The sequence below is a fragment of the Branchiostoma floridae genome, chromosome 8 (assembly GCF_000003815.2).
Source record: "Branchiostoma floridae strain S238N-H82 chromosome 8, Bfl_VNyyK, whole genome shotgun sequence".
Lineage (NCBI taxonomy): Eukaryota > Metazoa > Chordata > Leptocardii > Amphioxiformes > Branchiostomatidae > Branchiostoma > Branchiostoma floridae.
In genome coordinates this window covers 17,592,484-17,607,088 of record NC_049986.1, presented here as the reverse complement: position 1 = coordinate 17,607,088, position 14,605 = coordinate 17,592,484, and the positions used below count along the sequence as shown (strand labels likewise).

The window sequence follows — 14,605 nt, the reverse complement described above, 5'->3', positions numbered from 1 at the left end:
GAAAGTGAACCGTTATATCTCATGTTTTCTACGATAATTCGCCGTTCATTGGCCATCTAAACTATATCCTGCACTTTTATGATAGCTCAACGTTCCTATGATCATACAGACGGCATAACTATGTACTGTTGAGTCACAATTTGTGATTAATTCCGTTGCAGACTTGGCGCTATTTGCCCTCGAGTGGGTGGGTGGGTACCCAAAATCGATCCCGCTACCTCCACACATTTCCACAATTTTCTAAAAATTACCTCATTTACGCACATCGTCTCGATTTTAGGGGCAACTACCAAGAGTTTACGATATCTAGAACAGTACCAAACGATCAGCGTACCTTGAAATACGATGTTTTTGGCGGGAGTGCAGCGCCAAACCCCGCTGAACAGTAGACTCCTCTCTTGTACTTCTCTATGCTAATGACAAAATGGCGGAAGTGGCTCTTCCTTTCAGCGGAGCTATCCCCTTTCAAAAGAAATTGAATTCAAATAGTTTATATCACTAGGCTTAAAATGATTCTTTAAAATCTTTCAAAGATGATAACTTATATGTTTTATATATGTCAGTGGTAAATTGTTGGCTAAATTAAATTCTAAGTGAAAAGAGAGTTAAAATTTGTATTTGACAGGGGAGCACGCAGTAGATAGAACAGCAAAGTACTTCAGCTGACCCTATCGGAAACACTCCAGGAATGTAAACAATGTGACCCGGAAGTAAACTCCCAAACACATGGTCTTCTGTCTCATTGTGTCAGCTGAGTGGAACTGTTGTATCGGTAAGGGTGAGTTGGGGGACTTCCTAGGGCGTTTTGAGTCTTTAGTTGTATGTCTTACAACCCTTATAGATATTGCAAAACAGACTTGTAATCATAGGCCTGTCTAATGTTGTCAAAATCGGACTGAAGAAAAAGTGAAGTTACCAGAACTTGTCAGAAGAGCATTTTGAAACCAAGGAGGTTGAAAATCCCTCTTTTCTTTTCAAACTCCTTGATGAAACCAAGGAGGAGGTTAAAAAAAATGAACCTTCTTGGTGAAAGCAAGGATTTTATTTGATGAAATCTCCTTCACGGTCCTTGGTGAAACTGAGCTCTGTGGCTCAAGGCTGGGCCCGGCCTAAAATTTCATCAGTCCACAACCATGATGTATCAAGGAGCTAGTAGGAGGTGCTACTAGAGATATAAGGATTGATAGCAGGTTGATAGATGAATACTAGAAATTTTAAGATGCCCAGTTGTCTGGCTACCAGGGGAACACTATTCAGCAACCAGGACATACTTAGTCAGTAGGTGCCAAATTATATGCAACTTGGGTGACAGGAGGGAGGCAATTTAGTGGGATATTTTTTGTTTCCACGGACGATTGGAGCTTCATCATCATCATCATCTTCATCATCATCTTCTTCATCATCATCATTTTCTTTATCATCGTCATCTTCATCATCAGCTAAATCTGTCTAATTGTGTGCCAAAAAACACACTACAAGTACGGATTCGGGAGACCAAACTTTTATATGTCAAACCAGATAGATCCACTTCACAGAACTGCCCAGCACGCATGCATGTACACTGGGATAATCCATTACTTGAGCTAATGCTACCATGCTACACACAATGTGACATTGACTTCCGCCAAGAACCGTTTATTTTTTAAACATTTTACATTGTCATAATCATCATCAAAAGCAACCTCTAAATTGTCTTCTGTGACTGAGACATACATTATTGTTTTTTTTCTTTCCCATAGAATATGGCCACTGCCGATAAAATTGATCAAGAAGTTGGAAAGGTGTTAGCAAAAGCATGCATCACCAAGGATATGCTGGAACAGGACCCCTGTCACTTGCCAAGGCTGAAACCTACTGATTTCACGAAAGGCCTGGTTGTGGAGCTGCGTAAAGCACACGGTGTCTCTTCTATGCACCTGGCTATGCAGCTGAAGTACCTTGCACCATTGGAATTAGTAGCCGACATTGAAAAGTGCAATGAAAAATCACTTCAGAACAAAGCAAACTCTGTTTGGGAGGAGTATCAAAAGCTGAGCAAAAATGCTAAGAAACATGTTATGTCAGACTTCTTGAAAGCAGAGTTTCAACTTCCAAAGCCAAGGTCTGCAACAAAAGCCTGCAAGTTATGCAAGAGAAAGTTTGATGAGGAAGAGCAGAGGTAAAAATTTACATGTAATTGTAAATGCATAGAGTGGACTGGTTCCAGGAGGTAGTAAACCTGAGATGATAATGAAGAAAGCAGTCTTAGCTGGCCCTTTTTTCAGGGTTCAGTCCAACACTGGAGCCATACCGAATACCATGGGTTTGGCCCAGAGTTTAGCCCAGCACTTAAAATTTATCGTCCCTCCCTCGTACATAAAAAATAATCATTCAATCCAGGCTCCACCATCCACAGCACGAAAACAACTATTTAAGCAAAGTTTCAGAGATACGTATAAAAACCTTTAAAGGCGGAGAAATATTTCAGAAGATTTTAAGATCTATTAAAGGCATCAGAAACATACATCTGGCCTTTACGTAAGATTTCAGCGTTTGTAAATGTAACTTAATCTGTCGTGTTTCTTTACGTGAATTTTACATGTATTTTAGTATGCCGAAAAGACAACTTACATGTCTCAAAAGTTATAAAAAATCATCCGTTTTACTGTTTTACCACTGTGGTAATATTTCAAGTTTTTAAATATAAAAATGACAAATACCGTTTCTCTAGATCTGTTTACCAAACTTACCTCGGCTATGTCAAATATAATAAGCCTTTGTCTGGCGTTTGATAAAGCATTGCGTCATCTGTTCTAAAACAGTGGCAAGATTTACTGTCAAAACTGACAATTGCGTTTTCCGGGACAAAATGTTATGTTAATACCTCAGAAAAGTCAAATACAATATTCTTCTATGTTGTTTGTTCCGAAGGCATATGACGTATTCGATCTTTCTGTGCGCAATTTTTGATTCGAACAGGGAATACCTCTTACGTTTAGCTTATATGCGTTCCCTTACGTTACATGAAATGCTGCGTTTTTCTGTTGAATATACGGCATCTGTAATCTATTTCAAACCGCCGTTTACGCAAAGAAGGGGGGGCTTCCCCGGTTTAGCTTATATGTTGCCAAGAGGTATATGAAATGTTGCGTATTTCTGTTAAACACACGACATGTTTAATCTTTGAATCCCCTCAGTTTAAGCAAACAAGGGAAACCTCCCCCGTTTAGCTTATATGTTGCCAAAACTGTACATGAAATGTTGCTTATTTCTGTTAAACATACGACATGTTTAATCTTTGAATCCGCGCAGTTTAAACGAACTAGGGGAGACCTCCCCCCTTTAACTTATATGTTGCCAAAACGTTTATGAAATGTTGCGTATTTCTGTTGAACATACGACATGTTTAATCTTTGAATCCGCGCAGTTTAAGCGAACTAGGGGAGACCTCCCCCGTTTAGCTTATATGTTGCCAAAACGTACATGAAATGTTGCGTATTTCTGTTGAACATACGACATGTTTAATCTTTGAATCCGCGCAGTTTAAACGAACTAGGGGAGACCTCCCCCGTTTAGCTTATATGTTGTCAAGACGTATATGAAATGTTGGGTATTTCTGTTGAACATACGACATATTTAATCTTTGAATCCGCGCACTTTTAAGCGAACACGGGGAGACCTCCCCCGTTTAGCTTATATGTTGCCAAAACGTATATAAAATTTTGCGTATTTCTGTTGAACATACGACATGTTTAATCTTTGAATCCGCGCAGTTTAAGCGAACTAGGTGAGACCTCCCCCCTTTAGCTTAATATATGCTGTCAAAACGTATATGAAATGTTGCGTATTTCTGTTGAACATACGACATGTTTAATCTTTGAATCCGCGCAGTTTAAGCGAACTAGGGGAGACCTCCCCCGTTTAGCTTATATGTTGCCAAAACGTACATGAAATGTTGCGTATTTCTGTTGAACATACGACATGTTTAATCTTTGAATCCGCGCAGTTTAATCGAACTAGGGGAGAACTCCCCCGTTTAACTTATATGTTGTCAAGACGTATATGAAATGTTGCGTATTTCTGTTGAACATACGACATTTTTTTAATCTTTGAATCCGCACAGTTTAAGCGAACACGGGGAGACCTCTTCCGTTTAGCTTATATGTTGCCAAAACGTATATAAAATTTTGCGTATTTCTGTTGAACATACGACATGTTTAATCTTTGAATCCGCGCAGTTTAAGCGAACTAGGGGAGACCTCCCCCGTTTAGCTTATATGTTGCCAAAACGTACATGAAATGTTGCGTATTTCTGTTGAACATACGACATCTTTGAATCCGCGTAGTTTAAGCGAACTATGGGAGACCTCTCCCGTTTAGCTTATATGTTGCCAAAACTGTACATGAAATGTTGCGTATTTCTGTTGAACATACGACATGTTTAATCTTTGAATCCGCGCAGTTTAAACGAACTAGGGGAGACCTCCCCCGTTTAACTTATATGTTGTCAAGACGTATATGAAATGTTGGGTATTTCTGTTGAACATACGACATGTTTAATCTTTGAATCCGCGCAGTTTAAGCGAACTAGGGGAGACCTCCCCCGTTTAGCTTATATGTTGCCAAAACGTACATGAAATGTTGCGTATTTCTGTTGAACATACGACATGTTTAATCTTTGAATCCGCGCAGTTTAAACGAACTAGGGGAGACCTCCCCCGTTTAGCTTATATGTTGCCAAAACGTACATGAAATGTTGCGTATTTCTGTTGAACATACGACATGTTTAATCTTTGAATCCGCGCAGTTTCAGCGAACACGGGGAGACCTCCCCCCTTTAGCTTATATGTTGCCAAAACGCACATGAAATGTTGCGTATTTCTGTTGAACATACGACATGTTTAATCTTTGAATCTGCGCAGTTTAAGCGAACACGGGGAGACCTCCCCCGTTAAAAGCTCCTTGGTTTAGCTTATACTTTTGTGTGGTGAGTGGTGTTTAATCATGATATTTTTCTTACTATCAAACGGCGAGCATTTCTTACTACAAGTAAATGTACGAATGATTTCTTTATCTACAAGCAAGCGTCAAGAAAGAACAGTCTGGACACACAGGCAGTGTCTTCCCGTGTTGCTTGTGTTTGTTTTGGTTATTGTGATATGCGTGGGCAGGCTAGATGTAAATTTATTCAGCGTTAGTTCGTACGCGCATACCGCATGGGGCGCGCCTCCGTCTGTGGCCGGCATACTATACATACACAGCGGCTGTGTCATGTGATAGGATGTATCCAATGGTAGAAAAGAGTGGGGGGTTCAAATCTACCATACCACAAGGAGCGGTTATTTTCCAGGCGCTCATTTGAAAAGTAGTATTGAAGAAAGTTTGGACCTGTTCTAAACCGCAAGTTGTGGCCGTGACACTGCTGTTTCCGCCTATGTGACCCCCGGTGACGGAATTTGACACAAAGATAGTAGGTGGCTATCATTCTGTACAAGTTGATGTTGTTGGAAATCGACACAGATTGGGAAATCACGACCATTGTACCATCCGGATTAATAGAAGCCGAGACTGCAAGCTGAACATGTTTCGCGTCCAAATAATCCAAGAGTCCAAGACCATCCAACAACACGAGTCATATCGGCCACTACTCTAGATCTTATCGGATTCTTATTCCTGTGGTGGCCAGATGGAACTGTGTGCTCTTTTTAACTTACGACGTGACGCTTCGCCCGACACTGGAAATGGGACTGTGGACTTAGATGCTGCACGGAATTGCACAGCCGTTGTGATTGCTTCAACTGCCGACTACATCAGAATGATAGGCCACAAATACCTAGTAGGCTGTAGGTTTTTTTTTTACTTTTCCGTGTAATGTTTTCTCGTAATTCAATAAAATTTCAAAGTTTCATCCATTGTATTTTCTTGCTTTAAAACGTGCTTATGATTAACTTTATCCCGCTAAAATGACACTTATCCACACCTTATAATCACCTTAATGCACACGTATATGAGACGTAGAAAGGGAACTTTAAACATGTCTTAAGGGTGTTTTAGTACGTATTTATGACAACTTTTAGCTGCTAAAAGGACAAATATAGACACATTAAAATCCTCTTAATGCGCATGTATATGAGACGTAAAGAGGCTTCAGAGAAGATAAAAGGGAACTTTAAACATGTATTAAGGGTGTTTTTATAAGTGTTTATGACAACTTTAAGCTGCTAAAAGGCAACAATACACATCTTATAAACATCTTAATGCACACGTATATGAGACGTAAAACGACTTACGAGGAAATAAACGTGAACTTTAAACATGCCTTAAGGGTGTTTTAATAAGCGTTTATGACAACTTTAAGCTGCTAGAAGGGCACCAATACACAAATTATAAACATCTTAATGCACACGTATATGACAAGTATAAAGGCTTCAGAAGAAATAAACGTGAACTTTAAACATGTATTAAGGGCGTTTTAATAATCATTTACGAAATATTTCAGGTACTGAAAGGCAACTTAAAATACCGGAAAATACGGATCTATAAGCACCTAATGATCATCTTTACGCACACGTAAATGAGCCGTAACGATGTTTAAAGTTTTATGAAACTTAATATTTAATTGCAATTTAAATGAGTTTTGATAAACATTTACAACATCTTTAAGCTGCTGAAAGGCAACTTAAAAAAACGGAAAATACGGACCTATCCGCACCTATAAGCCACCTAATGATCATCTTTACGCACACGTAAATAAGCCGTAACGATGCTTAAAGTTTTATAAACGTAATATTTAAATGCAATTTAAATGATTTTTAGTAATTATTTACAACAACTTTAAGCTGCCGAAAGGCAACTTAAAAAAACGGAAAATACGGACCTATCAGCACCTACGTAAAGACTACGTAACGCCAATCTTTACGTACTCGTATAAGAGATGTATAGATCCGTAAAGAAGGAAAATACGTCAACGTTAAGCATCATTTAAGCATGCTTAAATTCCGTTTTTCGTGCCGTGATCTGTGTGATCCTGTACTCCAACACCTACTGATCAACGTTCCCCTCGTAAGAATATATGCCAGTCTTGAGCCATTCGGTCATTTTCAAGTACAAACATAATAACTCATGATTGAAATCATTTTTATTTGTTTGTCTATTTTCAGAGAGTCAGAAACCAACATGGCTGAAAAGAGAAGGGCAGATGATGCAGAACCTATCACAGCACAGGAGCCCAAAAAGGCTAAGAGTGATGGCACGACACAAGACGACCCACACTGGGCTACGCCTCTCTCCAGTTTCCAAGACTTCGAAATGATAAAAATCTTGAACGACCACCCCAAGAATAAGAGTGTGTTCGTCCATGGAAAGTTCAAGGGTCACGAGGAAGAAGCTGTGGTGATCTTGGAGAAGACGCCCTTCAGTGAGGAGACCCTACCAATCGCTCTGTCAGGGGAGACAAAGCTAAAAGTGGGTCTTAAGAACGACATCTATGGGAACTATCATGGAACCCCTCCTGCCCAAGTCAATGGTATGTTCCATTGGTATTCTCTAAATGTAGGGGCTTGCAAATAAAAAGCCCCTATAGTATCCAATAGCCTTTTTAGAACTAAAATGTACTTATTAGTGTACTACCCTGACTTCTTAGTCAGATCTAAGAAAGCATAGCATATCTTAATGTTTTCTTTTTATTGTGAGTCCTAGACAGTAAAGGATACTCCTTCCAAACTACCTCATTGATGCTTTGATGAAGGTTAGACATCCAGGTCAGCATAATTTTTTTATGTTGTTTTTAGATGAATGCATCTCTGCAACTGAATGAGAAATGGACATTACTTCTGGATGTTTCAAGTTACGTTTATCCACTGGAGGAGGGTAAAGGATGATGTGAGGCTTTATCAATGAAACTTCAAGGGCACTAGCCTTCCTGGACTTCTTAACATATCAATATACATACTACTTCAAAGATCCAAAAGTGGTCTCCATTTTTCATTGAGTGGCAGAGATGAATTTGCTAAAAATCCTCCATGACTCTCCCACAGGTATTAAGGTGTCTGTCGTGTATCCGGCTACTCACAAACACCTGGTGAAGTACAGTCAGCAGGAGACGTACCTGGTTCAGGAGACGGAAGACGACTACAAGAAGATCACTCTGCCGTTCTTAGAGGCGGAGGCATTCAGGATACAGGTAGTGTAATTAAGTGCTTTTTCTTAGGCATTGGGGGAACCAAATCATATATATCCATGACCATCCTTTGCTTATACATGTATGTAAGGTTCTTTTGAATAAGTTTTTTACAAGACTTTATGATTCCATGTTATAGAAGATGTTTGTACTATTTTATGGTTTTGATGCAACTTTTGCACATTTGGGGATGCGTTGTACTGTTGATGTCAAGATAAAAATATACTAGTAGTAGACACCCCTGGACACAGTTGAGAACGTTCATAGCCGAAATGAAAAATATGAGACATCAAAACATTGGGCAAGAAACATTGGCATTATGTTGAGTCTTTACCAAGTTTGTTCCCCGGTCACCAGTGGGTATACAACATCCTGGAGCACAAGACAGAGTCAGAGAGGATTGTGTACGAGGATCCTGACAAGGAGACGGGCTTCATTCTGCTGCCTGACATGAAGTGGGATCTTAAACAGGTAGGTTTTGCCACATATGGTAATTCATTTTTGATCTAGATCTATTGTAATTTGCATTGTTCTCACTAGGGGCCCTAAGCTCAGTGAGTTGTTAATTAAAAATTTTCCAGTGGGGAATCCCAAACCATTTTATGTGGTCATGGCTTTGGCACTCTACACACAACTTCTGTACCTGCTATGTTAATGTTAAGTTCTGTTGAGAACCCTGATTTGTGTAAATTTTATTGTTCAGCTCGTTTCCTCCAGCCCCCTTTAGACATCTTCTTCCGATAAAAGCCAACTGAAAAGGGAAACTACAACAATGGAGTATTAATGGAGCTGCTTGTCAAAAATAGAATGACAAGTGACAAAAGCACTTTTATTGAATTGATGTTTCCGTCTATCCAGGTGAATGACTTATACCTCATAGCCATAGTCCACAAGCACGGCATACGGTCACTACGAGACCTCACAGCTGAACACCTTCCGCTGCTGCACAACATTCTCAAGAAAGGACAGGTTGGGACACTTTAAGTGTGTCTTATAGTCTGCTGGTTTTACTTTATACTATGTATATAAATCATAGACATATGCAATGAGTTACAACAATAAATGTTAATTCATTTAAGTAGTTTTCCAGGTTTCGGAACAAAACTTAACCATTCAAAACTGGATGGCTCCAGATATATGCCTAGTGCATAACATGTACATCTGTCTTATAGTGTAAATACAGACCCCCACCCCATGCATACTAATAAAAGCTCTGTTCTGTACATACTGGTACCCTTGTGTTACCAGTACTGTACAGTACTGTATCGGAACAATGTACATGTATATAGGCTTGATAGATGCAAACAGGCGGCTTGTCAGCTATTTCAGACTAAAAAGGCACCCTTACAATTGCCAGATGCTACTCAAAGACTGCAGTGTTCAAATGTATTTTGATTACTTAATAATGCACATCACATTGTTTGCACCTACAGCAAGCCATCCAGGAGAAATTCGACATCCCTCCATGTAAGCTGAGAATCTACCTCCACTACCAACCCTCCTACTACCACCTGCACATACACTTCACGCACCTGAACTTTGACGCACCTGGCTCAGGTGTGGAGCGTGCCCACCTGCTGACAGATGTAATTGAACACCTGGAGATGATGACGGACTACTACTCCAAGAAGACGCTGTCATTTTGTCTCCGGGAAAACGACCAACTTTTGGCAGAGTTCAGGAAGGCTGGAAGAGTGCCTGAAAAATCTGTTTAAATGTTCACATACACTAGCCAAGACCTTTATACATTTCTTGTGTTGTACATGTATTTGAAATGGACCAAATTTGTAGTGTAATTTTAATCTACTGATGAAGAATTTGGGTAAAAGTTGTTTGACCTCGTCAAATTGATGCTTTTATGACAAGTCTAGACTTGAATGGTAATTTTAGCATATAGAAATGAAAGTTTATTCATTGTAGTAAGATTGCAATCATATTCATACATATATAATCTGACCTATCTGTGGGAGATGTGGGGAGTCTATGGGATCAGTCTTTCAGGTAACATGTACATTTAAAACAAAGGCAGCCATTTGTTTGATTAGGTTGTTTACTTGCCCATTTGTTTGTTTGTGCATTTGTTTGTTTTAGTAACTACAGTCAAACCTGTCAATAGTGACTACTCCAGACTAGATTCTTAACCATGAATGCTTGGATTAATGGGACAAAGTATCTTTGTAACCACTAAAAAGTGGCCAAGCCATTACTAGTATATAATGTCCTTGTTGACAAAGGTGGCCCCTTATAGTTATACAGCTTTGACTGTGTTGAACATTTGTGTCAACATTTGTCAGTTTCTATCACTATGGCATGATCTGTGGTTGGATCAGGAACCCAGAAAACGTGACATAGTTGTTTTTGTCGCTGAAGAGGCTCGACCCCGTTCCCAAGCGGACCCAGATCTCGTCCTCAGGTTCAAGGGTGACAACGGCAGAGTTGCTAGTGGAGCTGTAGTCTCCCTTTGGTCCCATGTACACTGACACAATGTGTTCTCCAGTCGCCATAAACGTGTCCCTGGGAACAACAATTACAACAGTCAAGTCTTTTAAAATCGCCTTAGCAGATGTTGTTTGACAAAATTCCTACATTTTTTTTCAGCTTGGCATTTCTGTTACAAACTTTATCCCTATATAATTTGTTTAACACAAATGGGGGAGCATAAAACATTGACAGTTTTCCCTCAATATTTTCTTGTCTTTGTAGCTTTGGTAATGTGATGTAAATTTGTGCATTACATTCAGTGTCTGACTCAGTAGATCACTTTTTTGTGCTTGGCTGATGTACATGTTTCTCATGATTGATAATTTTTTAGATTTGAATAAATGGTTAAAAACTGCTAAATGTGTATATTTTGGGGTACATGTTTGATTGGCAGATAGTCAGATAGTGGCTCAATATGTCGGTGTGATTGGTATGATAGGGTTAAAATGTACAATTTTCTCCTTCTGTATTTTTCCTGACATCTTTTTTGTGCTAAACGTTAGATGTATATTTCTTCAACCTTGTACAAGGCCTAATGCAGCTTCCCCCACTTTGCCATCCAATGTTTTTGTAAAATATATAACCTTACAACAATCCTGATAAGTCATTCATGTTAAACAACTGGCAATACATGTGCACATAACTATATATATTGACTGCTACCATAAACTATAGTCTACAAGCCGAGCAAATCCAGTTACGATATCTAACATTTTACCCTTACCTTATAAGGGAGAGTAGACACCCAGACTTATCGTTGCCCTTCATGGCTGTAAAGGTGAAGAAGTAGAGACCTCCGATCGGTGCCACAAACCTTCCAGTCCTGCTGTCGTAGGCATTCTTGATGTTGGTGTGCACAATGTCATAGACCACAGTCTGGTCAGCATTACTCTGGAGGGGATCATACAGGGAACAAATGTAATGTCCTAGCAGATTGACCAGTGGCATTAAACAGTATCAGACAGGGGCCAAAGCAGTGTCCAACTGACCACCAGAATCAATTGGGTACTGCTTTGACCACGATGAATCTGCTTGGAGATAAGATCAATGAATGCTGCAATGTGCAAAGCAGATCATGATTTGTATGTTAAGATGGTCATCTCTACCCAATCTACGGCATGTCCCAAGTATGAGATGCCTATCGTTTACATGAAAGTGATTATATACAATATTTTAACCGTGTCCAAATAGTAATCTTTATCCATTGATGTTCCTTTTCCTCGCCGATTTAAAGTTAGGTCACCCCTGTTTGTATGTCACCAGCACTCACCTTGTCCATCCCAGAAGACCTTGCGACAGAAAAACCCACCACCAGGGCAGCTAAGATCCCCACTCCAGGGGGACCTCTGGTACCCTTGGGTCCCCGGGGGCCCTGCAGACCCGTCTCCCCGGGGGGACCACTCGGGCCTTGAACACCTCTCTGTCCCGGCATGCCACGCGTACCTGAAAAGAAAAACATGTCAGGCATCACAATGGTCACAAGAGAAAAGCTAGAACTTTTAAGTTCTAGCTTTTATATCTTAAAAGATATTTTTCTCACCACATAGCTTACGGGGCGGGACCCAGCTCTAAAGCCCTTTGGTCAGAAAACTGTGAAACACTGACTGACGGTAGTGGATGCTACCTGAAAAGTCTGGTCGTTTCCAACAATCATATCCAGTTGCTTGAGTAACGTTAAGTTATAACTGCGTTTTGGCGTAACTTAAGCCTTGGTCCCAATTCCTAACCCGAGACCCGGCCTGGTAGCTTTCGGAAACGAAAGATATGATAAGAAAGCAACAAAACAGAGTCAGGAGCATAATTTGTGTAACGTTATATTCCCCAGTAAACAGTTTCATTTTCGCTTCCGCAAACATCCCGGCCGGTCCCCGTTTCGGAAATGGGACCTAATAGCTTTGCCTGGATTTCTAACCCTTATCGGCGTACTCACCCCTTTCCCCCGGCTGTCCCTTCTGACCTGGGGTGCCTTGCGGCGCTAGGACAGTGATGTTGTTGACATTGGTGACGTTACACTGTCGGCTGCACGTCCCTTCTTCAGTTGACAATCCTCGACTTCCCTCCACGACGGAACGACAAAACGCATCCTCTACGCACAGAGCAAGAAGGAGAATAAACAGGGCCGAATGTTTACAACATTTTCTCTCCCTGACGACCATGATTTCCGCAGTTATCCTTAGTTTTCCAAGACCGAACAAAAACAACGTCGTCAATGAACTTGGGAAGTCTGTGTCTACTGCTGTATAGCATACATCACTTTCTTGGCGCAATTACAAGGGACAGTTCTGTATGATCGGTAGTTTTGGTCCTTCGATATTCGTTCATTTCTTTCATCGATGCAAAGGGCATAAATTAAACGTTAACCGCTTATTGCGGAAACAGAGTGTGCCATTCGGAAACTGAGCGAAGCATTTTATAAAATTTATAACGCTGTTAAAGCCTCAAGTGTTGTATGTCGCTCAGAAGTGAAGTATTGGGATAGGGAAAGACGGACCAAGGTCTGAAGGGTTCAGCTACTGAAGACTAAGCACCGCTTCTGGCATATCTTTGTGCGGGACGAAAGCCGCGCGAAGCATATGGATAAGGGAGCGGTCACAGGGCCCGGTATTTGCATTTTTGGTTTGGGTGAGGCTTGAAGCCGAAAACATCTTTTCGGTTTGATAAATTAAGTAAAATACAACGTCTACCCAATTAACATTTCCTAAACCAGCAAAATGTCAATACTCAACTCAAAAGGACCTGTATAAAACACGGATACGCACTTGTGTGACAATCACCTAACAAGACATTTAATCAAAGACAACACTTGATATATATTTAAATTGAAGATACCAGCAGCATCAATACATTTACAATTCACAATTCTTCCGTATCTTAGGACACATTTATCATTCATCAAGAGGAAAACAACCCCTTAGCTTTGTGTGCAAGATAAATGCAGCAGGCGCGCGGTTTTCCTAAGTTGCTAAACATGAAATAAACTCAAGGCAAAATAAACTAGAGTTCAACGAACCCATCTCTTCGCCAAATAATCATGCCTTTATTTAAGACTTTAAGGTCTTATTGTTCCTCACAAACACACAAACATTACCAAAACCAGACTGTGACCTGACAGATGACCTTGTAGCATCCCTGGTCAAGCAGAATTTCATGCTTGTCAATTTAGACTTTGTCCCCAGTGTAAGGGCGTCCTCCAGCAAACCATCTGTATAACAGCTGTGTCCATAGATATAGGTCAAAATGAGATATATAGAGCACAGTTTATTTCTGTTAATAAGTTTTGCTGCAGTACCTTAGGAAGCCGCTAGGGGGCCCACTATCATAATTTATCTTCGTTTTCCTGACCCCTACCCACCTACCAATTATCATCAGGATTTTTTCAAGGCTTCTCGAGTTATGCATTCCACAAACAAAAGGACGCACACACTCGGCCCGCTACCGTCCTAACGGAAAATGCTACGTCAACTATTTTCGAACACAACCTTCCTTTTCGCAGCCGCTACTTAAATACTAAATATCATGAAAATCCATACACAGCTTCTTGAGTTATATGCTGTTGGCATGGATTTATGAACTTTCCTCATTAATTATGCAAATAAGCTACTGATTTGCATAATTAGTATTACATTGTATAAGTCATCACTCATTCTATCTACATACCGAAAATCCTGATGATCTGTTTACACGTTCTCAAGTTATCCTCGTCCAAAGTTTGAACGGAAATCGGTGCCTGCAGTTCCCAAAAAGCCGCTAGGGGGTCCAAACTCACAGCACTTACTCTCTGTTTCAAGGGCTATCTACCACTCAAAAATCATGACCACAGCATGTCCAGAACACGAAGTGCCAAAATTAAAAGTTTTGCTGCAGTACCTTAGGCAGCCACTAGGGTGCCCATTATCGAACTTGACCTTCGTTTTCCTAACCCACATCCACCTAACAAATATAATCAGGATCCATTCAAGGGTTCTC

The 14,605-nt window shown here is 40.3% G+C and overlaps 3 protein-coding genes across 40 annotated transcripts in view; 1 reads left to right on the top strand and 2 right to left on the bottom strand.

Annotated features, from left to right (window-relative positions):
• Positions 1-465, bottom strand: part of LOC118421631 (spectrin alpha chain, non-erythrocytic 1-like) — a 70,542-nt gene extending 70,077 nt beyond the window's left edge. For 36 of the 37 annotated variants that reach the window (XM_035829001.1, XM_035829006.1, XM_035829008.1 and 33 more), the window contains exon 1: positions 335-449. The gene's annotated coding sequence lies outside the window, so the exon portion shown is untranslated. Of the gene's footprint in view, positions 1-334 lie in introns of all 37 variants that reach the window. The other variant, XM_035829029.1, reaches the window with a different exon arrangement.
• A 178-nt stretch (positions 466-643) lies between these two features.
• On the top strand, positions 644-10,069 carry LOC118421283 (m7GpppX diphosphatase-like). 2 transcript variants are annotated; one of them, XM_035828509.1, is made up of 7 exons: positions 677-772; positions 1,740-2,158; positions 7,140-7,504; positions 8,016-8,161; positions 8,516-8,629; positions 9,017-9,127; positions 9,592-10,069. In XM_035828509.1, exons 2-7 carry the CDS (start codon positions 1,743-1,745, stop codon positions 9,871-9,873), a joined length of 1,434 nt encoding a protein of 477 aa, XP_035684402.1. In that variant the 5' UTR covers positions 677-772; positions 1,740-1,742; the 3' UTR covers positions 9,874-10,069. The 2 variants fall into 2 exon arrangements, with proteins under 2 accessions (XP_035684403.1, XP_035684402.1); XM_035828510.1 differs by lacking the exon at positions 1,740-2,158 and having other exon boundaries at positions 644-772.
• Positions 10,070-10,247: 178 nt separating this feature from the next.
• On the bottom strand, positions 10,248-12,943 carry LOC118421284 (complement C1q tumor necrosis factor-related protein 3-like). Its single transcript, XM_035828511.1, has 4 exons — positions 12,570-12,943; positions 11,910-12,082; positions 11,364-11,530; positions 10,248-10,672 (listed from the first exon to the last, which is right to left on the bottom strand). Exons 1-4 carry the CDS (start codon positions 12,793-12,795, stop codon positions 10,462-10,464), a joined length of 777 nt encoding a protein of 258 aa, XP_035684404.1. The 5' UTR covers positions 12,796-12,943; the 3' UTR covers positions 10,248-10,461.
• Between the last annotated feature and the right edge of the window lie 1,662 nt (positions 12,944-14,605).

Coding starts and splice junctions, on each gene's coding strand:
- LOC118421283 (XM_035828509.1), top strand. CDS start 1,743: ATGGCCACTGCCGATAAAATTGATCAAGAAGTTGGAAAGGTGTTAGCA. Junction 8,162..8,515: donor CGGAGGCATTCAGGATACAG/GTAGTGTAATTA, acceptor CCCGGTCACCAG/TGGGTATACAACATCCTGGA. Junction 9,128..9,591: donor ACATTCTCAAGAAAGGACAG/GTTGGGACACTT, acceptor TTGCACCTACAG/CAAGCCATCCAGGAGAAATT.
- LOC118421284 (XM_035828511.1), bottom strand. CDS start 12,795: ATGGTCGTCAGGGAGAGAAAATGTTGTAAACATTCGGCCCTGTTTATT. Junction 11,531..11,909: donor GGTCTTCTGGGATGGACAAG/GTGAGTGCTGGT, acceptor GATCCCCTCCAG/AGTAATGCTGACCAGACTGT. Junction 10,673..11,363: donor TGTCTACTCTCCCTTATAAG/GTAAGGGTAAAA, acceptor TGTTGTTCCCAG/GGACACGTTTATGGCGACTG.